This window comes from Staurois parvus, unplaced genomic scaffold, assembly GCF_062004578.1.
Source record: "Staurois parvus isolate SC_StPar_1 unplaced genomic scaffold, SC_StPar_1.0 ptg000811l, whole genome shotgun sequence".
Taxonomy (NCBI): domain Eukaryota; kingdom Metazoa; phylum Chordata; class Amphibia; order Anura; family Ranidae; genus Staurois; species Staurois parvus.
The window spans coordinates 599,372-623,831 of record NW_028318607.1 but is presented as its reverse complement, the minus strand read 5'-3'; the positions used below and the strand labels follow the sequence as shown (position 1 = coordinate 623,831).

Below are 24,460 nucleotides of genomic sequence, written 5' to 3'. Positions count from 1 at the left end.
CTAGATGCCTAAATGCATTGAGTTGCTGCCATGTGATTGGCTGATTAGCAATTTGTGTTACCAAGCAATTGAACAGGTGTACCTAATAAAGTGGCCGGTGAGTGTACTGTACATACATACTAAAATAGAATTCCTTAATCCGGTCTGTCACACTGATGTCTGCTCTTTTTTAGTAGTCTTAACATTTCTCCCAGCAGAAGCTTCTACAAAACTGACTTCATACCCTAAACTTGCAATTTTATCATCCAAACTGCTGTGTGTCAGAGCTCTGAAAGTAGTGCGGTCGCTGACCGAGCGTTTGAATCAACTCTTAAACTTTCACTGGGAATTCCAGATGTACATTGTGTAATCGGTTTCCACAGACTGAAAACAAACACTCAGACCTAATGCGGCACGCTAACTCATTACCGATATCGTTCACAAAACCATTCATAGGTCACACAGGAGTCTGCTCACTTGTGGTGGGAGAACACGGATGGGTGAATATTTCAGGATGTAATCAGCAACGGTTACACAACACAATAGGTGGTTAAATCTGGTTATGCACTCAAAACAGGAAGGAACATGGAAATGTATAACCTTCTGGGAATGTACTCAACTGGACAAAACTAGAGTAGAAAAGTGGATTCAATCCCCAACTGGATGAGAGTTAGATTGCTAAAGCGCAGTACAGTACTTTTTTTTTTTATTATAAAATACTGTTTTCACCTTTTTCCTATTTTGTTATACACTATATTGCCAAAAGTCTTGGGACGCCTCTCCAAATCATGTGATTCAGGTGTTCCAGTCCCCTCCATGGCCACAGGTGTATAACATCAAGCTAAACTGAAAATTCTTCCTGCGCCAAAGAAACTACTACAGGATCTACCCTGCTGCTGTGCAATGTGATAAAACACACAAAATGTAACAATTATAAATAAACAGCGCAAACATAGACCTCTAAATATAATCAATCTATAAAGTGCATAATAATACTAAATATATCATAAATAATATTAATAGTGAAAGTCCAGCATAATAATAGACACCAAAAGTTCGTGAATCACAAAAAATTTGTGTAAAGATAAGAAATCCAAAAATTCTTCAGATACAAAGAAAACTTCCACCTTCCACCCGTGCAAACCAACATCAATTACACTCACCAGATTTTGGTGAATGAAACGCCTTTTAGGGATTTAAAGGGATCCTAAGCCCTCTTTCGTATCCACTCTATAGGATTCCTCACCATCAGAATAGGCTCCACCATTCAACCAGGGAGAAAAAAAATCTCAGATAGTGTGATATTGATTTCAACCACTTTAAAAAAGGCACATTTATTGAAACAACCTCTTCCAGATGGAAAATGAGTGATATACAGCCTCCTCAGGAATCTCACATCACAGCTCCAGGGTACAGCAGAAGCTCCACAGAGAAAACCATGCACAGATCCCAAAAGATGGCCGCTGGAACGCACCGCTCAGCGTGCGTTCCACTCACCGGAATTAACGTCAGACGTACAGGGTATAGACCGGAAATGCGTCAACGCGTTTCGCCCCTCCCATCGGGCATTCTCGCAGAAGTCACCAACTGTCTGCAGAGTCAATAGCAAAAGACCTCCAAACTTCATGTGGCCTTCAGATGAGCCCAACAACAGTGTGTAGAGATCTTCATGGAATGGGTTTCCATGGCCGAGCAGCTACATCCAAGCCTTACATCACCAAGTGCAATGCAAAGCGGCGGATGCTGTGGTGTAAAGCATGCCGCCACTGGACTCTAGAGCAGTGGAGACGTGTTCTCTGGAGTGATCAATCACTGAGTGGATACAGACCTGTCATCCATTTGCTCTGCTCTGCTCTGATCAGCAAACAGATCCCGTGCTGAGCAAATCAGAGTCCTCCCTGTGTGAAAAGGGGCCAAAGGGGCATTTAGAGGCAAAAAGAAAGCCCTTAAAAGTGTCATTATGTCACCCGCTGTTCATGAGGCCATAAGCTTCAACACTCCTCTGTACATTGCGATCCGTACTCTCATTTATTGGTCTACTTTAGAACTTTAACCACTTCCCGACCGCGTTATAGCCAAAAGACGGCTACAGCGCGGTCAACTAGTAATGGGAGGACGTCAACGGATGTCCTACCAAAACCGCATACACTGCGCACGTTCTGTGATTGCTGTGTCCTTCAGACACAGCTGATCACATGACTAAGGGATGGGCCAATCATAGCCACTTTTACCATGTGACCAGCTGTGTCCAATCACAGCTGATCACCGGGTAAATAGGAAATGCTGGGTATCGGCTATCTTCCTCACACTGACAGCATGTGAAGAGAGCCGGTAAGTAGCATTTTTCAGGGGGACATCTACACTGATCATCAGAGCACTGATCATCAGTGTCCTGGTGATCAGTGTAGCCCCATCAGTGTGGCCAATAGTGCCCATCTGTGCTGGCAATCAGTGCCCATCAGTGCTGCCTATCAATGCCACCTAACAGTGCCCATCAGTGCCACCTATCAGTGACTCTCCATCAGTGCCGCCTAACAGTGCCCATCAGTGCCACCTATCAGTGACTCCCCATCAGTGCTGCCTATCAATGCCACCCATCAGTGACTCCCCATCAGTGCCTCCTAACAGTGCCCATCAGTGCCGCCTATCAGTGACTCCCCATCAGTGCTGCCTATCAATGCCACCCATCAGTGACTCCCCATCAGTGCCTCCTAACAGTGCCCATCAGTGCCGCCTATCAGAGACTTCTCATCAGTGCTGCTTAACAGTGCTACCCATCAGTGACTCCTCATCAGTGCAGCCTATCAGTGCCCATCAGTGAAGGAGAAAAATTACTTATTTACAAAACTTTATAACAGAAACGAAGTTTTTTTTTTTTTTTTTTTGGTCTTTTTTAGTTTGTTTAGTGAAAAATAAAAACCCCAGTGGTGATCAAATACCACCAGTCCAATATGGACTTACACAATTTACTTATTTCATTTTTTTTTTTTATTATTACATTTATGCTTTAACAACTTGCTGTCTGGGTCATTTGTAAAAATATTTCTCACACATGTTAAAATCAGCATTTTGTGAAAGAAAATGACCTAGAACCCCCAAACATTATATATTTTCTGAAAGCAGAGGCCCTGGAGAATAAAATGGTGGCCATTGCAATTTTTCATGTCACAGAATATTCGTGCAGCTATTTATCAAATGTAAATTTCAGTAAAAAAAAAAAAAACACATTAAAATGAATTTTAGTGCACACAAACACAGTATAATATGCATTGGTTTGGTCAAATATAAATTATTTCCTTCTAAATTTAGTAAAGAAAACCTCTCCAGATATAATCTTCATCCATGTTTCCTTCTTTATTCTGCAAGCGACTTTCTTCTCTATCCAGGGGTGGACTGACAACTCATGGGGCCCTCGGGCAGTAGGGGATCATGGGGCCCCTGTGTCCTTGCCCAAACTCAAAAAAGCCTATGAAAAAGGTACCAGGGGCATCTCACGGGGCCCCCTACTGACCCCAGGCCCTCGGGCAGTACCCGAGTTTCCAAATGGTCAGTCCGCCCCTGTCTCTATCCATCATATAACACAGAGCAGCACCAAATCCCTTCATTACAGAATTCCCTGTATTTACAAGCAGGAACACAGACCAACCCTTGTGAGTTTGGGTCCGACGCACGCACACATATAATTGCACATTCCGTCCGCGTCTTCCAATAAATGAATGTTTTCATTGCTTTTCCTGTGTTCCCATAAAAAGCCTTTTTAACACATGTGGTATGACAACTACAGAGGGGGGTTTTGTAGCCTGTTAAAGTGAACCTGTCACTGACGTTTCCTCTTCATATGAATGAACAGGGCACTTGCCAGCATCACAGGAGATACTAATAGGAGAAGAGGTGATTAGAGAATATGTAAACCCGACATTTCATATTCCTGATATGTGCCTGCTGTATCATGTACTTGTATGAAAAAGTCTCCTCTTCTCTTTGTATTGCTTCCTTTGTGTGAAATCCCAGGTGTTCCTGCCAGTCCCTCTGCTTTCCTATTAAAAACTGACCACACTAGGCATGAGATCATAGAGTGGTCAGTTTTCTATCTGTACTGGGAACTCCAATGATCAGACTTGTCCTGGCATGCCCCTTTCACGGCCATTCACTGGGGAGGCCAGTGTACTGCTGTTTCTCCACCCTCACCTCTCTACGCAGCCAAAAATAGAGGGAATGTTATCACTTATATAAAAAAATGAAAAGTATTTAATATTTTTTTTTATTTTTTTTTTTTATCTCTAGAAATGTTTTGCCCTTCATTTCTGTTTGAAACTGTATGGGTGGTTTAACAGGGTGAGGGTTTACATATACTGTACTTTAAGAGGGGATATGGTCACAATTTACAAATATATCCAATGTGACTCAAGGAACTGTAGTAAAGTCATCACTCCAAGGTCCTTGAAGAGGACAAACAGCCGCAATATGAGGTTAGAAGAAAGGAGATTTTTTTTTTTTTTTACTTATTATATCTTTTATTAATTTTTTTAATTACAAAAAATTATTATACCAAAACAATTCAAACATACGCAAATTTCCACATAAATCAACCTTTTCCCTTACCCTCCCACCATCCTTCCACCCCCCCATTTATTTCCCCTGTCCATATACCATATTTGTCACTTCTAGTCCTCCTATATTTTTCTTTCTATATTGATGTCCCTTTTATCATACCTTCACTCTCTTTCCTTCTCATAACCCCCCCCCCCAGCTACTCGATCATACACTTCCTGTTCTTATCATCTTATACTCCCTACCACTTCCAAATAACTTGGATATTTTAAAATCGTACCATCTACTCTCGTTTTTCTAAATGTTTCCATATTATTATACAGGATTTATATAGCTTCCTCCATATGTTATAACTCCTCCATCCTGTTTATATATTCAACTCTATTTATCCAATCTTTTTATTTCTGTGGGCTCTGGGGCTTGCCAGAACCTGGGAATAAGACCCTTGGCCGTACTAATTCAATGATATAATACACTATTTTTATATAGTTTCACTGAAGTCTCATCATTATGAAATACACAAACCCACTACCCGAGGAGGTTTAACCTTAGATAGAGGAAAGGGTTCTTTACTATTAGAGCAGTATAAATGTGGAACCCCCTTCCCCAGACGTTGTATTACCTGAGGTGGATTAGTCTTAGCTGTGGGGTCTTTACTCTTACAGCAGTACAAATGCGGAAACCCCTTCCCCTAGTGCAGTGGTTGTCAACCTGTGGGTCGCGACCCCTTTGGGGGTCGAACGACCCTTTCACAGGGGTCCCCTAAGACCATCAGAAAACACATATTTCCGATGTGTAAAGAGCAGCTACTGTGTAGAAAGCAGCTGCTGTGTTGAAAGCAGCTACTCTGTTAAAAGCAGCTACTGTGTTGAAAGCAGCAGTATTGGAGGTAAAAGGACACTCATGAATTATAATTACTGGGTAAATAATTTTATGGTTGGGGGTCACCACAACATGAGGAGCTGTATTAAAGGGTCACGGCCTTAGGAAGGTTGAGAACCACTGCCCTAGTGGTACTAGTTAAAAGTGTCAACGGATTTAAAAAAATGATATGCCCTGCTCAGGCAGCAGAATACACAGGGCTAGGGGAATTGTTAGAGAATACAAATCTTACACATTTACAAACACCTAGGTTCAACTTGATGAACCAATTCATTTCAGTTCATTTATTGAACCTTGGTAACAATGCATCGTTTTTTTGTTAAAGTAAAGAAAGTAAATCTAGGAAAGTAAAGATAGAAAAATTAAATTTTTGTTGAAAATAAAAAAACAAACATTCACTCTAGGTGATCTATGGGTTTCTGAAAAAAAAATGCAGAATTATATCTTTCTCTGTCTGGAAGAAATTGCTGATTCCCCTATCATTTGTCAAAGTAAACACTGCCTGGGTGACCTAAATCAGCCAAAATCACATGATCTCTGGCTATCAGGGTGCAAGTTCACACAATTTGCATTTTATTGCTTCAATATTTTTATTTATATATTTATATAATAAATATTTCTTTTGCAAATAAACACTTTATACAGGTGGCACTGATGACGTTGAATTTACAGAGCACTATGGGTTTCCAAAACAGGAGTCTGGCAGCAGCTGCTTCCTTTTAGACTGTCTCTTTCTAAGTGAAATTCTATTTGGAACTGAAGGGGGAAAGAAACAAAAGGGGAGATTGACTTCCCTGACTTATTCAGCTATGTGTAGAGTCTTAGCTTCACTGCTCAGATCTGTGAGCAGCACATGTTTTTCAGCAAAGAAGACTAGTGTGGAAAACTTTTGAAAAGGAATCTACAGCTCCATCTACTGATTCGAAAACCATAAATATTATATATTATATGTTAGTATTCATGTGCTAAAAAAAAATATACATAACACTATGGGGAAATTTACTAAAACTGGTGCACACGGAATCTGATGAAGCTGTGCATGGTAACAAATCAGCTTCCAGGTTTTATTGTCAAAGTGTAATTTTCCTAATTTATTCTATTCTTTTCTATTCAATTACCCTAATTTTAATTCTATTTTTTTATTCTGTTCTCTTCTGTTTTCCACTATTCTTTTCTATGCTGTTCCTTTATTTTCTATTCTATTCTGTTTTACTCTAGACTTTTGTATTTTATTTTCGATTCTGTTCTTTTCTATTCTAATGTTTTATTTCCTAATCTATTTAATTCTATTCTGTTTTACTCTACTCTTTTGCATTATTTTATTTCATATTCTGTTCTTTTCTATTTCATTTTTTAATTTCCTAATCTATTTTATCCTGTTCTGTTTTACTCTATTCTATTCTGTTTTACTCTATTCTTTACTATTTTGTTCTAGTCTGTTCTATTCTGTTCTATTTTTTTTCAAAATTCGAATTTTGGAAGACGCCTACATTCTTTCTATTTTATTCTATTCAAATCTATTCTATCCTCCTCCCACACTTGCCTCCAGGACATCTCCAGAGCCTCTCCCATCCTCTGGAACTCCCTACCCTAGTATGTCTGGTCAACCCCCACACTGTCTGCCTTTAGGCAATTTTTGAAAACTCACTTATTCAGGGAAGCCTACCCCACATCCGCCTAAGAATTGTACTTGAGTCATCTCCATCAGATCATTCCCCGCAGCTATCGCCTTTTGTAATAGATTGTAAGCTCCGTGAGCAGGGCCCTCCTATTCCTTCTGTGCTGGAATGTATTGTAATTGTATTGTCTCCCCTTTATATTGTAAAGTGCTGAGCAAACTGTTGGCTCTATATAAATCCTGTATAATAATAATAATAATAATATTCAATTTTTTCCCTTTATTTTCTATTATATGGTATTCTTTTATTTTCTATTCTATTCAGGGGCGGACTGACAACTCATGGGGCCCCCGGGCAATAGGGGATCATGGGGCCCCTGTGTCCTTGCCCAAACTCAATAAAGCTTATGAAAAAGGTACCAGGGGCATCTCATGGGGCCCTCTACTGACCCCGGGCCCTCGGGCAGTGCCTGATTTTCCAAATGGTCAGTCCGCCCCTGATTCTATTCCATTTTATTCCATTCTATTCTTTTTAAAATTCATATTTAGGAAGATGGCTATATTCTAACACTATTACACACGGGGTTATTTACTAAACCTGCATGGTGCAAAATCTGCTGCAGCTGTGCACAGAAACCAATCAGATTCCAGAACTTATTGTCAAAGCTTAAATGAACAAGCTGAAGTTAGAAGCTGATTGGCTGCCATGCACAGCTGCTCCAGTTTTTGAGAGCTCCACTTTTAGTAAATCTCCCCCTATATCTTTCATTTAAAGAAAGCTGTAAAGTTGCATTGTTCCCATATGTCGCAGTATTGGCAGAGCAGTCAGGAAGCTGGTGGCGCAGAGGTCAAGCACAACACTCAATAGAACAATGACACGTTCTGTGCGACCTTGGCTACAACCTTTCGCCTTCCTGTGACCTGATCTGCGAATACAACAAGTAAAACATACTATGTCCATATTCTAATTTTTATTATCTTTTTACATCTTGGTGATTAAAGCTTGGGTCACTGGGAAGCTGAATTCACTTCAATGGGCTGCCCTACCCGCAGAAATACAGGGAAATAAGTCCCCAACCCTATTTTTAAAAGTGTGCCACACCAAACCACATGATAATGCAGAACCATGTGGTCTGTCGCATGCTAAAGCGCACCATGGTTAATGATGCGTGGATTGCCATTAAGAGGATTAATTCCACCCCTGCGCAACTGCTAAAGTGCAGCACGTTTCTCTGTGAGTTGATTTCATGTGCGTTCCCCACCCGCAGAGATGTGAAGCTAGCCTAAATGAGTGACTAGGCTGTGACTTCAAAATTGTCCTGCCTACAGACAACAAAGCATGTACTTAAAGTAATATGGTGAAACCTTTGTAATTGCTACATAAACTACTTTCTGGTTTCATCGCTTTGATTCTTGCAGCTTAAAGTGTTACTAAACCCAGGACTCTGCATTCACTATATCCGGTCTCCCCGGACCCCGCATTCCCTATATCTGGTCTCCCCGGGCCCCGCATTCCCTATATCTGGTCTCCCTGGACCCTGCATTCACTATATCTGGTCTCCCCGGACCCTGCATTCACTATATCCGGTCTCCCCGGACCCCGCATTCGCTATATCTGGTCTCCCCGGACCCCGCATTCGCTATATCTTGTCTCCCCGGACCCCGCATTCGCTATATCTTGTCTCCCCGGACCCCGCATTCGCTATATCCGGTCTCCCCGGACCCCGCATTCGCTATATCCGGTCTCCCCGGACCCTGCATTCACTATATCCAGTCTCCCAGGATCCTGCATTCACTATATCCAGTCTCCCAGGATCCTGCATTCACTATATCTGGTCTCCCAGGACCCTGCATTTGCTATATCTGGTCTCCCAGGACCCCGCATTCGCTATATCTGGTCTCCCCGGACCCCGCATTCACTATATCTGGTCTCCCAGGACCCCGCAAGAAAAAAAAACCTCTCTAGCAATACACACCAGAGACCCATTCATGACAGTTAAATATTGCCTTTAACAGTGAGCATCACAAAAAAAAACAAAACCTTAATCTCCCCCCCCCCTCAGAGTAGTAAAGTGTCACTATGGCGACACATGACTACTCTGATGGAGTATGTAAAAAAATGTTTAAAAAAAACTGAATAATGTATTTAATATATATATATCTACCTGATCACTGCCACACCAGTCATATGATGACTCTATATTGCACTGGTGACTGTATGTTTAAAGAAATTGAGAAAAAGCCCAAATTTTATTTAATTTCCTCATTTTCCAAAAAAATTATTACAAAAAAATGACAATTTCAAAAAAACTCACCTTTTACTAAACAGCTTGGACCGTCTACTTTCCAAAAAGGGGTCATTTGGGGGGTATTAGTACTGTCCCGGCGTTTTTAGGAATAGTGTGAATGGGCCATAAACAAGTAGTGCTGTTATACATAAAAAGTCAGATTTGTTTGGATTTCATTTGTTTCAGTCACCAAACAATGAAAGTGGTGGGCCAGGTACAGTCAGGCTGGAAGGAAAAGCAGAGCCTGTCAGAATATCTGAACAACAGCTGCAATTGATTGGAAGCAGCCACTGTTGGGCCAACAATTTTCCACAGGTCTCCTTCGATTTTTTTAGTTGAGGGATATAAGGCAGGAGGAGCCAACAGGGCCACCCATGAAGCATATTTCAGTTGGCCATCAAGGTATGGCCAGCTATAGAGTAGGTCTTTAGAGGGTAAATTACTGTCAGGCTCACTGTAGGGGGGTTGGGTAAAGTGTTGGGTTTGGGGAGGTAAGTTTTAGTGTCTTCCTTTAGTTAGCACACATGTTGCCACAATGCATGGTGACCATAGATGTCATTTGTCCAGATTTGTCAGGACAATCCTACATCTTGGCCCTCTGTTCCATTGATGCCATGTCCTGGGCCATGTCCTGGGATCACAGTATCAATCTTATTTGAATCACTGCACATGTGCCATAAAAAGGGCATTTATTGTGGGAATTAGAGCTGCGAGTAAGCACCTCCCACATATTCAGGGGGTCTGAGAGGGATCAACATGTAAAATGGGGGTGATAGAGGGTCACTGTGTATTTTTAGAGGGGTCCAGGCAGGAACAACCCATGAAGTAGGTGGATGAAATGAAGACAGTATCCCAGGATCCTGGACCATAATGTTGGTAAGTACGATGGTAACGTGTTATGCGTGTTGGTGCGATGTGGTTCCCCAGCACACCAGAAGGTGTAGACCACACAGCAGCATTTTTGGTTTAATAATGTTTACCACAATTAAAAGGTAGGTCCATTTCTGACTGGACATCAATTTTTAAAAAGGTTTCACTTAACATTGCTATTGTAATAAATGGAATGACATGATAAACCGCAGTTTACACCATAATGGGAATTCCAAGCTTTTTATTACAACCACAGGTGAGAGCTGTCCTTTAATGACTCATAAATGAGGATGAGAAACAGTTATAACAAATCTAAGCATGTGCAGAGGAATATACAGATTCTAATGGACTGCAAGGGCCTTAGAAACGATTTTCAGATATTCAGTGACCAGAATACACAAAAAATAATTGATGTGACAGAGATGGTAACAGTAATACAAATGTATCTGTAAAATCTGCTCGAGATTCAGGGCCCACTCCTGCCAATCCAGGGTCACCCTTGTCTTGTCACCCACTGCACTGCCCTTGGCTCTGCCCTCTACCTATCTCTCAGCACTGCCCTTGTCTCTGCCCTCTACCTACCTCCCAGCATTGTTCTTGTCTCTGCTCTCTATCTACATCCCAGCACTACCCTTGTCTCCGCCCTCTATCTCCCAGCACTGCCCTTGTCTCCGCCCTCTACCTACCTCCCAGCACTGCCCTTGTCTGTACCCTCTATCTACCTCCCAGCACTGCCCTTGTCTCCGCCCTCTACCTACCTCCCAGCACTGCCCTTGTCTCCGCCCTCTACCTACCTCCCAGCACTGCCCTTGTCTCCGCCCTCTACCTACCTCCCAGCACTGCCCTTGTCTCCGCCCTCTACCTACCTCCCAGCACTGCCCTTGTCTCCGCCCTCTATCTACCTCCCAGCACTGCCCTTGTTTCTGTCCTCTACCAATCTCTCAGCACTGCCCTTGTCTCCGCCCTCTACCTACCTCCCAGCACTGCCCTTGTCTCCGCCCTCTACCTACCTCCCAGCACTGCCCTTGTCTCCGCTCTCTGCCTACCTCCCAGCACTACCCTTGTCTCCGCCCTCTACCTACCTCCCAGCACTACCCTTGTCTCCGCCCTCTACCTACCTTACAGCATTGCCTTTGTCTATGCCCTCTACCTACTTTACAGCACTGCCCTTGTTTCCAACCTCTACCTACCTCTCAGCACTACCCTTGTTTTTGCCATCTATCTACCTCCAGCACTGCCTATGTCACCACCCTCTACCTACCTCCCAGCACTGCCTTTGTCTCCGCCCTCTACCTACCTTACAGCATTGCCTTTGTCTCTGACCTTTACCTACTTTACAGCACTGCCCTTGTCTCCGCCCTCTACCTACCTTACAGCATTGCCTTTGTCTTTGCCCTCTACCTACCTACCAGCAGCACCATCCCTAAAAAGCCATTTCAAATGACAAAGGGGCGAGTGCAGCACACCATGCCAATTGGGGAGGTTGACCATATTGCATGAAGAGTGAGAGGGGCTTAAGAGGGCATGGTTATAGAATGTCTGAGTCTAACATGAACAACACTCAGCACAATAAATACATTAAAATTCAATACAATTATGTGCTTTTGGGCCTACCTTAAAGAGGATCTTTAGAAAATAGTCAGCAACTGTTGACACAATAAACACCTTGCTCAAAATCATTGATCGTCATTGCCTAGCTGTAATAATAAGGAACCCCTGTCCACAATTGGGGTCCCCTATTCACATCAACATGCCCTTTCACATCCAAAAGATCCTTTCACATTTGGATCCCCTCCCCGTGCACATGTGGAGACTCCCATTCATGTCAGAGTCCCCCCTTCACATCTGTAGTACCCCTTTTTCATCTGGATCCTCATCACATCAAAATCCTCAGCTCCCCCCTCACATTTGGAGCCATGGTTTTTGAAGTTACAATTAAATGTTAAAGGTTGTATGAGATTTTAGTGATTGGGTTTACATATACTAAGGGGTAAACACACAAGGCCCGCTGATAGAGACCACTCTGCTTTACTTTTATTATAGAGAACTACAGCTTGGCCATGCTGACCAGAAAGTCAATTTAAAAAATTGACTAAGCTGGGTGGAAAGTTTTCAGATGAACAATGTCTGCATCCTATCAGGCGCCCCAGCTGTCTGAATACAATAGCCTGCAGTGGTGACTTTTCCATCTACAGTGAAGGATCACCGAATGAGAGAAAATCAAGATGTGTGGAGCTACTGTACATTATTAGGCAGCTGTGACATTGAAGACAATGGACTTCTTATCCTATCTCAGAGAAATACATTTAAACACTGTGGTAGCAAATAAAAGAAAAAAACAGAAATATGGCAAGCGGAGCTCTACCCAAAAGGGGACGTTGCACTTTAAGGCTTTGTCCCCCGCTCCCCATTAAAGATTGGCACCTTGTGGGGGGGGGGAAGGTACCCGAATTTGACAGGTACCCACTCCCACTTACGCTGCGATTGCCTAGGCAATCAGAAGCGGAAGTTGTCCTCCCCCCTCCTTCCCCATAGTCTTCTGGGACACATGACAGGTCCCAGAAGACTACATGACCATTCACAAAGCGCAGCGCTACTTGTGCATGCGCAGTGGGCACCCGGCTGTGAAGCCGCAAGCTGTCACAGCCGGGTGCCCACACTGAAGATGCCGACGCCAAGGAGACAGCATGGTCGGTCAACCCAGCTGGTATGAGGATACTGTGGGATTGTGGGACAGGCGAGTGTTCATTTTTTGAAAGTCAGCAGCTACAACTTTTGTAGCTGCTGACTTTTATTTTTTTTTAATTCTGACTGGACTGCCGCTTTAAGCGCCCCTTCAGCAGTGGCAGAATCAGTTTGCCTTCAGGCTCTCTCTCTCTCTCTCTCTCTCTCTCTCTAATTGAAACCTCTGAAAAGCTGGCAGGGGGAGTAATCAGACCTCTGGCTCAAACAACCATCTGTGTTTGTTTTAGCTTGAGCTACTGAGCTAATGTAACAGATTTTATTTTCAACAGAATTGCTAAGAAAAGATTGTGAAAAGGAGCCACAAGTTACTGGCTGTATACATAAGATTTCATATTTACCCAACTAAAATAACATATTTTTTAAATATTTTTAGACCTGAGTATAATACATACAAAATTATATATATATATATATATATATATATATATATATATATATACACATACATACACACACACACACACAAACACACACACTTTACAGTACATAAATGTAGCAGATGACAGTCCAGTAGAAATTCCTTCAAAACCAACACCTGATTGTTATTATAGGTCCTTTCACATAAACTGTGCTGCTGTCCTTTATATAGAGAGGCTATTTAACCTAAACTCCCCACTGATAATGTGATTTCCAAGTGTGATCATTGTTTGCTGTGGATGTCCGTTTTTCGTTTGTCCCAGAGTACATTGGCTGATGTTCAATCCAAAAAATAGCTGGATTTCCATTTCCTCTGTGTGACACTAAGAAAGCTTGGCTGATATTATTATTATTATTATACAGGATTTATATAGCACCAACAGTTTCCTCAGTGCTTTACAATATAACGGGAGACAATACAGCAACAATACAGTTCAATACAAGAGGGTTAGGAGGGCCCTGATCCTTGGAGCTTACAATCTAGGAGGGAGGGGCTAATGGTACAAAAGGTAGTAACTGGGGGGGATGGACTGGTAGGAGGAGTAGAAGATTTCATTATTAGCTGAGGGCAGGATAGGCTTCCCTGAAGAGATAGGTTTTCAGAGATCGCCTAAAAGTGAGCAGAGTAGACGATAGTCTGATAAATTGGGGTAGAGAGCAGGAGGTCGTGCGAGGAGCAGAGAGTACAGTTTGGGTGATATTTGCAGACAAGATTGGTGATGTAATTGGGGGCAGAGTTATAAATGGCTTTATGTTATTGTTAATGTTTTGGATTTTATCCATTGGGCCAGTGGAGGGATTGGCAGAGAGGGGTGGAGGACACTGAGTGGAGACCAGTGGAGGGATTGGCAGAGAGGGATAGAGGACACTGAGTGAAGACCAGTGGAGGGATTGGCAGAGAGGGATGGAGGAGACTGAGTGGAGACCAGTGGAGGGATTGGCAGAGAGTTATGGAGGACATTGATTGGAGACCAGTGGAGGGATTGGCAGAGAGGGATGGAGAACACTGAATGGAGGCCAGTGGAGGGACTGGCAGAGAGGGATGGAGGACACTGAGTGGAGACCAGTGGAGGGATGGAGGACACTGAGTGGAGACCAGTGGAGGGATTGGCAGAGAGGGATGGAGGACACTGAGTGGAGACCAGTGGAGGGATGGAGGACACTGAGTGGAGACCAGTGGAGGGATTGGCAGAGAGGGATGGCAGATATGGAACGGTTAGTAAGGTGGATAAGTCTGGCAGCAGCATTCATGATAGACTGAAGAGGGGATAGCCTGCGATGAGGTCAGCCAATGAGGGAGTTACAATAGTCAAGGTGAGATATAACAAGGGAGTGAATAAGTTGCTTAGTGGTTTCCGAGGTTAGGAACGGGCGTATCTTGGAGATGTTGCGGAGGTGAAGTCTACAAGATTTGGACAGCGATTGGATTTGGGGCTGAAAGGACAGATGGGAGTCTAAGATTGTAGTCTCATTCAAAGAATGCTGTGAAGGAGTGCCACGACTGGGTAGGCGGAGCCTTACACAGCTGTGTTTTTTTTTTAAATTTGACAGCTGGAGGGGGTGATCCTCCGTTAGCTGTCAAAACGGAGATCGGAGGGGAGGGGGGGGGGGGGCGATCAGATCGTAACATGAATATGGGTGTAACATGTAACATGTTGCAAAAGGTGAACTTTTCCTCTAACCACTTCAATACCAGGCACTTTTTTTTTTTTTTTTTTTTTTTTTAGAGATGCACTTTATGCACATAGATTTATGTGATATTTACACAAACGTCATCCCTGTGAACTGGAATATGTGGAAATGTGGTTATTTTAATTGCCATTTTTTTGTTTTTTTGCTGGAATTATTAATGTATAAATAATTCAGTATCATTGCTACATCCTGATTTTGAAAACAGAACATGTTTGTCATTTCTACATACTTATCTTCTGAGCAATGTGAAGTTTGATCAGACATCATAAAATGTGTTTTTCCTCGATGTCAGGAAGGGAATTTATGTTGATTACATCAATGCTGATTATTGTTCATATTGTCCTTTTTAAAATAAGATTTAATATCTATCAGTGTATATATGGAGTGTGTTGAGATAGGTGTGTGTGTGTTTTTTCACTTTTTATAATCCTCTGATGCATCTCAGTGCTGCTGATCTCTTTGCCAGATCCTGTCTAATGACTGCATGGTATTTCTCAGGGTGGGTTTCCTGATGGCGACATCAGTGGACCATGACTGTGTAATGTGTGTTGACCCACATAGTTTAAAAATATTCTTCCCAAATATATGAACATATTTGAAATACTACAATTTTGACCATATTAAATATATATATATATATATATATATATACACACACAATATTGAAATGTGTTTTTTATATATTACAAATATATTACAGTATATTTGAAAATGTATTTTTAAAAATATATTTATGTCTTTAAAAATACATTTAATCTACATTTTTGGAATGCTTTTACAAATATATGATGACTTTTTTATATGTTAGAAAAAAATCTGAAGAATGTATTTAAAAAAATATATATTTTTCATATATTTTGTAATAAATAAAAAACGCATTTCAGCATACAGTATGTGTGTATATATGTGTATGCATATGTGGGGCAGAAAAAGTGCCCAGCCACGTCCACAGCGTTCAGGATGATCTCCGATTTATGTGATCACCATGAGAGCCAATCACGCTGGAAATATGATTGGAAAGCTGCTTCGCCTCCTGGCATTAAAACCCACTTAAAGGTCCACTGTCAGCCGACAGGAAAGGGTTAGTAACATGGGAAATTACGTTTGAAGTTACATTTTACATGTTAATGTTCATATGAGATTTTAAGCCTTCTTTACTATATTCAAAGAGAGAAAAATAAAATTTTGCCTGGAGTTCTACTTTTACGCTGATCCCTGTGCAGATATATAAAGATCAAAGGGAATCTCCAAGGTTCCCAATTCATGGAAACATGGACAGATGTTTTATTGCCTTTTCATCTCAGTTAGAGACCTTCCCATCCACAGCACATCTGAGGCGGCCACACACCATACAGCCTAGTTGTACAATCTGCATGCTGATGATGTCGCTGGGCTCAGAAAATAGTATTCGGCCAAGGGGCGGACTGACAACTCATGGGGCCCCTGGGCAATAGGGGACCATGGGGCCCTTGTGTCCTTTCCCACACTCAAACCACACCCAAAAAAGCCTATGAAAAAGGTACCAGAGGCATCTCATGGGGGCCCCCTTCTGATTCCGGGTCCTTGGGCAGTGCCCGAGTTCCCAAATGGTCAGTCCGCCCCTGATTCGGCCAGAAAAGCAATGCAACTGGTCCCTGCCTGGAGTCTCTCTATGTTACTATGACTCCCCGACTCTATATGATACTCCCTATGATTAAGCCCGTTAGGGTGAAACATGCCAGAAAGGGGTGGTCTCCATGAGGGAACAAGTTGCATTGCTTGTATGGTTGAATACCATTTTCTGAGCCCAGTGGCATCATTGGTGTGTGGCCTTTATTCTTCAGAAGTGCATTTCCATGGAGCACAGATGAGCTTCAAGATCAGCACTTGACCAGTTTACGGCATCAACGCTTGGAGCAGTGGTTCTTCTACAATTCACTGATTGTGCAATCTGCTGTACCAACAACTATCAACAACTTTGTAGTGGGCAGGGACAATCTGACCAAATCAAAATTAAATGGCTTTCTAGCTAGGTCCTTATTACATAACTTTTGATAAATCTAAAGAAGGTTGTACAGAGAGATTCTTCAACCAGGCTGTAATGTGTGTGGCCACTTTACATTAGTCTCATACAAAGACAGTATATGATTGATAGGCACACCAACAGAGACACAATGGATGCAAAAATGTTGATCAATCCATTCATGTTTAACTTTTTTTTTCCACAGGAAAAAATGGGACTCAGCATCGACAACCTAACGATGATGACAACAGTTCCTTTCTCCAATGTAAGCCAGCAGAATAACACCTTTCCAGAGATAAGGAACTGCTTAGTACCAGAGGGATTTGAATGGCTCTATACCTACCAGCCAACATACATGTGGTTAATCTTTGCCTTGGGCTTCGTGGAAAACGCGTTTGTCATCGCAGTCTTCCTGCTTCATAACAGCCGCTGCACTGTGGCGGAGATTTACCTGGGTAATATGGCCGCTGCGGATCTCATCTTTGTCAGTAGCCTTCCGTTCTGGGCCATTTATATTTCTAACAAGTTCAATTGGCCCTTCGGTAGCTTCCTCTGTGTCACTGTAAATTCTTTGATTCAGCTGAATCTCTATGGTAGCATCTACTTTCTGATGATGGTCAGCATTGATCGCTATCTGGCCCTGGTGAAGACCATGTCCTTTGGTAGGATGAGAAGAGCTGGTTGTGCCAAGATTAACTGTGCCATCATCTGGCTTTGCGCAGTGATAGCCAGTTTGCCCAAAGTCATATTCCGGAAGGTAATGTTTCTTCCTGGGTTTAATACCACCTCTTGCGTCATATTACCCCCACACGAGAGCTGGAACATTGCCTCAAATATTCTCATGAACCTTTTTGGCGGCTTCATCCCAGCAGTCGTTATTGGGTTCTGCACCTTCCAGATTATAAAAGTCCTGAGGAACAACACCATGAAGCAATTCAAAGAAATCAACAATGAGAAGAAGGCCACATGGTTGGTCTTCTCTGTACTCTTAGTCTTTGTGCTATGCTGGCTTCCGTTCCATGTCATTACCTTCTTCGATACATTGGAATTGTGCAGATTCATCCATTCCTGTAGCTGGGCCCAAGCCATTGAGATTGGAAACCAAATATCGACCTACATTGGCTTCAGCAATAGCTGTATCAACCCACTCCTCTATGTCATTGTTGGCAATCATTTCCGAAAAAAAGCCAAAGAAGTCTTCAGGCAGTTTCTAGCTAAATTCAGACCACCAAGAAGAGCATCCTTGCCAGTAAGCTACTCTGGAATCACAGTACGGACTTCGATCTCCATGGGGCAACAGAAACTTATTTTAAAGCAGTAAAACTTACTGGTGGGCTAAAACGTACTGAGTTTACACTCTGCTGTGGAAAACATGGTTTCTGAATAAGCTTACATTATTTATTTTGTGTCATTTTGTTTTTGGTTTTTTTGCATGGCGTTATCTTTATCTTTTGTATATACTGTAGAGATGAGTTGTTCCTGATGTTTTTCACACTGTCTACTTCCACCAGATGTTTTACTGCCATACTTGGAAAGATAAAGAAAACTCTTCACTGGTGGAAAAATGCAGTTTGAAGATTTGCAGGAGTGGGACTGCAGTATAAACACATTTAAAGAAATAATTCTAGCTTCTGGGATTTCTCACATCTGTTGTTGTAATTTAATGGCAAATAGTGCTCATGCGCGTATGGATATGTGTCCAATATATTAATTAATATATCTGCTACAAATCAAACAAAACTAAAATAATTGCAGAAGTCTTGAGGGTGTACAACCAAAAATAAAATAATTAAAAAAAAAATATATATATATACACACACACACACAGTGGGGCAAAAAAGTATTTAGTCAGCCACCAATTGTGCAAGTTCTCCCACTTAAAAAGATGAGAGAGGCCTGTAATTGGCATCATAGGTAGACCTCAACTATAAGAGACAATATGAGAAAAAAAAATCCAGACAATCACATTGGCTGATTTGGAAAGAATTTATTTGCAAATTATGGTGGAAAATAAGTATTTGGTCACCTACAAACAAGCAAGATTTCTGGCTCTCACAGACCTGTACCTTCTTCTTTAAGAGGCTCCTCTGTCCTGCACTCATTACCTGTATCAATGGCACCTGTTTGAACTTGTTATCAGTATAAAAGACACCTGTCCACAACCTCAAACAGTCACACTCCAAACTCCACTATGGTGAAGACCAAAGAGCTGTCGAAGGACACCAGAAACAAAATTGTAGACCTGCACCAGGCTGGGAAGACTGAATCTGCAATAGGCAAGCAGCTTGGTGTGAACAAATCAACAGTGGGAGCAATAATTAGAAAATGGAAGACATACAAGACCACTGATAATCTCCCCCGATCTGGGACTCCACGCAAGATCTCACCCCATGGGGTCAAAATGATCACAAGAACGGTGAGCAAAAATCCCAGGAGCACACGGGGGGACCTAGTGAATGACCTGCAGAGAGCTGGGACCAACGTAACAAAGGCTACCATCAGTAACACACTACGCCACCAGGGACTCAGATCCTGCAGTGCCAGACGTGTCCCCCTGCTTAAGCCAGTACATGTCCGGGCCCATCTGAAGTTTGCTAGAGAGCATTTGGATGATCCAGAAGAGGATCGGGAGAATGGTCTGATGAAACCAAAATAGAACTGTTTGGTAGAAACACAACTCGTCGTGTTTGGAGGAGAGAGAATGCTGAGTTGCATCCAAAGAACACCATACCTACTGTGAAGCATGGGGGTGGCAACATCATGATTTGGGGCTGTTTCTCCGCAAAGGGACCAGGACGACTGATCCATGTACAGGACAGAATGAATGGGGCCTTGTATCGTGAGATTTTGAGTGCAAACCTCCTTCCAACAGCAAGGGCATTACAGATGAAGCGTGGCTGGGTCTTCCAACATGACAATGATCCCAAACATACCGCTCGGGCAACGAAGGAGTGGCTTCGTAAGAAGCATTTCAAGGTCCTGGAGTGGCCTAGGCAGTCTCCAGATCTCAACCCCATAGAAAACCTTTGGAGGGAGTTGAAAGTCCGTGTTGCCCAGCGACAGCCCCAAAACATCACTGCTCTAGAGGAGATCTGCATGGAGGAATGGGCCAACATACCAACAACAGTGTGTGCCAACCTTGTGAAGACTTACAGGAAACGTTTGACCTCTGTCATTGCCAACATAGGATATATAACAAAGTATTGAGATGAACTTTTGATATTGACCAAATACTTATTTTCCACCATAATTTGCAAATAAATTCTTTCCAAATCGGCCAATGTGATTGTCTGGATTTGTTTTCTCATTTTGTCTCTCATAGTTGAGGTCTACCTATGATGCCAATTACAGGCCTCTCTCATCTTTTTAAGTGGGAGAACTTGCACAATTGGTGGCGGAATAAATACTTTTTTGCCCCACTGTGTGTATATATATATATACACATACATATACATATACATATACACACACACACATACATATTACATATGTGCATAACCTCTATACAATCTCAAAAATTCACAACATGTTTTGCGATTGGTTATAATCCCACATCTGCAAATCAAACATTGTATATGTGCATAATCCCTACACTATCACAAATTTCAAAACATGATTTGCCATTAAAGTCCCAAAGTGCAAAATAGGTGCCAGTGCTTGTGTTCCTCCTTGAGTACAGTGCTTCACTTATTCAACTTACTCATAGTGCTCCATACATCAGTGCTCAGAGTGCCCCACATGGAATAAAACTCACCCTCTGTAGATGACCATCTATTTCTAGAGTGGTCTACGGTACTTGTAGGGCATTTCCCAATGAAGTTGATTAATGTCTCCAGGTCCTGCAGTTTCGGAGTAGATGTATCCTCCAGGGATCACTGAACCCTGCACTGTACATTGGGACCGCCACAGAGACCAAACCCTGCACTGTACTCCAAGACTCGCACCGGACCCTGCACTGTACATGGAGGACAGAGGCTCTGTGTGTGATCCCCAGAGGAATATATGTCCCGCCAAAACTTTTCTAGTTTTGGATCAAATGGGGAGGGATTAAAACTCATACTGTGATCATTGGAGATATTTCCCTCTCTCTTACTATAAACAGCATAGATGCAAACTGTTCTTGGATTTGCTGGAACAGTCCTGCATCTAAATGATCTGTCCCGATGATGCTGTGCCCTGAAATCACATCATCACCCTTAATTGAGTTACCGAGCATGGTCAATATCTCGAAAGGACTGGGGTGAATATGTTGGCAAGTACACTACTGTGCCAAGGTTTTAGGCTGTTGTGAAAAAATGCTGTAAATGAAGAATGCTTTAAAAAATAGAAGAAGTATTAAAATGTTACTAAACCCCAGACCCTGCATTCACTATATCCGGTCTCCCCGGACCCTGCATTCACTATATCCGGTCTCCCCGGACCCTGCATTCACTATATCCGGTCTCCCCGGACCCTGCATTCACTATATCCGGTCTCCCAGGACCCTGCATTCACTATATCTGGTCTCCCCGGACCCTGCATTCACTATATTCGGTCTCCCAGGACCCTGCATTCACTATATCTGGTCTCCCCGGATCCTGCAATCACTATATCTGGCCTCCCACAGTATGCAGAACATGGAAAAGCAATTATGTTAGTAAATATAAACTGCTAAATACATTTTCTCCTCAGCAGTTTGAGCAGTCTTGTGACTTTAGCCGAGCACTGGTTAAAGTTTTCAGGAGAAGTTTTGTTTCTACTCTAGGAGGATGCATAACCCCTGACCCTCTCTCTGGCCCTGTGCTGACTGGCCTTGTGCTGATCACATGCACTCTCCCAAGAAAAAGAAAAACACTTTCTAGTTATACACACTAAGCTGAGCATGTGCATGTGGCTACAGGTTCAGTCTGTCTTATCAGGTGGACATTTTACATTTGAAAAAGAGAAGGAACAGAGAAGTCAGGATCAAATGGCCTTTTTACACAATGCAAAGGATTTACCCTTTAGGTTCCGCAGTGAGTATAGCAAGCACGCTTTACTGCATATACAGACTGAGTTTACTGTTGTGGGTTTAGTAACACTTTAATAGTTTATTTCCTAAATTAACAAAATGAAAAGTAAATGAACAGAAGAGAAATCTAAATAAAATCAATATTTGGTGTAACCACCCTTTGGCTTTAAACCAGCATCAATTCTCCTAGGTACACTTGCACACAGTTCTTGAAGGAACTCGGCAGGTAGGTTGTTCCAAACATCCTGGAGAACTAAGCACAGTTCTTCTGTGGATGTAGGCTGACTCATATTATTCTGTCCCTTCATGTAATCCCAGACAGACTCCATGAAGTTGAGATCAGGGCTCTGCTTTATGCTGAAGGTAGTTCTTAATGTCACTGGCTATATGTTTGGGGTCATTGTCCTGCTGCAAAATAAATTTGGGGCCAATCACACACCACTCTGATAGAATGGCATGATGGATAGGTATCTGCCTGTGTTTCTCAGCATTGAGGACACCATTGATCCTGACCAAATCTCCAACTCCATTTGCAGAAATGCAGCCCCAAACTTGCAAGGAACCTTCACCATGCTTCACTGTTGCCTGCCGACGCTTATTATTGTCCCGCTCTCCAGCCCTTCTGCAAATGACCTGCCTCCTACTTCAGCCAAAATACTTCAAATTTTGACTCATTAGGCCAGAACACCTGCTGCTATTTTTCTGCATCCCAATTCCTATGTTTTAGTTCATAGCTCAGTCATCTAGCCTTGTTGCCACATTGGAGGTATGTCTTTTTGTCCACAATTCTTCCATGAAGGCCACTTCTTGCCAGACTTCTCCAGACAGTAGATGGGTGTACCTGGATCCCATTGGTTTGCGCCAGTCCTGTGCTGATGACACTGCTGGACATCTTTCAATGTCAAAGGGAAGTAAGCATGATGTGTCTTTCATCTGCTGCATTAGGTTTCCTTGGCCAACCACTGTGTCTACGGTCCTCAAAGTTGTCCGTATCTTTGTGGTTCTTCAAAAGAGCTTGAACAGCACATCTTGAAACCCCAGCCTGCTTTGAAATCTTTGCCTGGGAGAGACCTTGCTAATGCAGTATAACTACCTTGTGTCTTGTTGCTGTGTTCACTCTTGAAATGGTGTATGACCTGTGACATGAAACCGTCTTCCACAACTTCTCCTTATTAGCAGAGTTTGACTGTTCCTCATTCAGTTTTATGCCTCCCGCACAGCTGTTTCTGTTTCAGTTAGTGACTGTTTCAACCTACATATGACATTGATGATCATTAGCACCGGCTTGGTACAATTGGTTAATCATACACCTGACTCTAATCATCCAAAATCACTGACTTTGTGCAAGTGCAAGAATTGATGTTGGTTTGAAGCCAACAGGGAGCCACACCAAATAATGATTTGATTTAGATTTTTCTTCTGTTCTCTCAGTTTGCATTTTGAATATTGATAAAAAATAAACAATTAAAATATATATATTTTCTATACTTTACAGCATTTCTTCCTGCCTAAAACTTTTGTACAGTACTGTATATCATGGTGAAAATGGTTCCATCAGACGGAAAATGGAGGGGAACCCTGCAACAGGGTTACAGAGAGCAATACAAAGTTGACAAGGGTTCTAGTCCTCCCCAACTCTAGCAGTAAAAAAGCATTTTTATTTCTGTGTTACTGTTGAAGATCTTCACTTATTTCCTGTCAGGTAAAACCATTGTCAGCAGGACAGCAGGAAATCTATCTACAGCTAGCCATACACTATACAATCTGGTTGCACAATATTTTTTAGCCTTACCAATACCATGTAATTTGAGGAGAAACCTAAACAATTCATTGCGTTTGTAACAAATTAGGTAGGCCCTTGCACTGCACTGCATAGTCGATGGTGGATCTAAAGGAAATTGTGCAAAGAGATTGTATGTTTTATGGTTACCTAAGCAGAGCACAAGGCAGCAGGTTTCATAATCCTTTGCCATGCCATCCAAAATTAAGAACATAAAAGTTTGTCTGGACATACACTTCAAGAAAATTGGAACCATAAAGGGGATATGCCCCACGACAACTGAATTCCTTGTGCTGGTCTCTGCTTCAGTTTATTTAAAATCCAAAGGGCTGATTTATGAAGTTACATGTCAGCATAGTATTTCATGTGATATTGATGGCAATAATATTGGCAATCTAATATATTTATTAATCTTGCGTCTATGTATAGTTTTTGAAATGATTTGTATATGGAGATTGATATTCAGAGCCATTATGCATGCATGGTGTATAGGGACATGCAGCACAAAGAATGGAAAAACCCCATACTCATCCAAACTACATCCAGCTAGCATTTGTTGGTGGTGTGCAAAAACAAAAACACCAATTACATGAACAAAAAAAGATCATGTGAAAAATGCACACAAAAAAAGTGCACTTAAAAGTGT

At 42.2% G+C, this 24,460-nt stretch overlaps 1 protein-coding gene across 1 annotated transcript in view; it reads left to right on the top strand.

The window, feature by feature from the left end:
* Positions 1-18,445, top strand: part of LOC149444173 (B2 bradykinin receptor-like) — a 74,617-nt gene extending 56,172 nt beyond the window's left edge. Inside the window, exon 2 of the mRNA XM_089654854.1 lies at positions 17,250-18,445. Coding sequence (XP_089510980.1) covers positions 17,256-18,365 — 1,110 coding nt within the window. The 5' untranslated portion in view covers positions 17,250-17,255 and the 3' untranslated portion in view covers positions 18,366-18,445. The remainder of the gene's footprint in view (positions 1-17,249) is intronic.
* Positions 18,446-24,460: the final 6,015 nt, after the last annotated feature.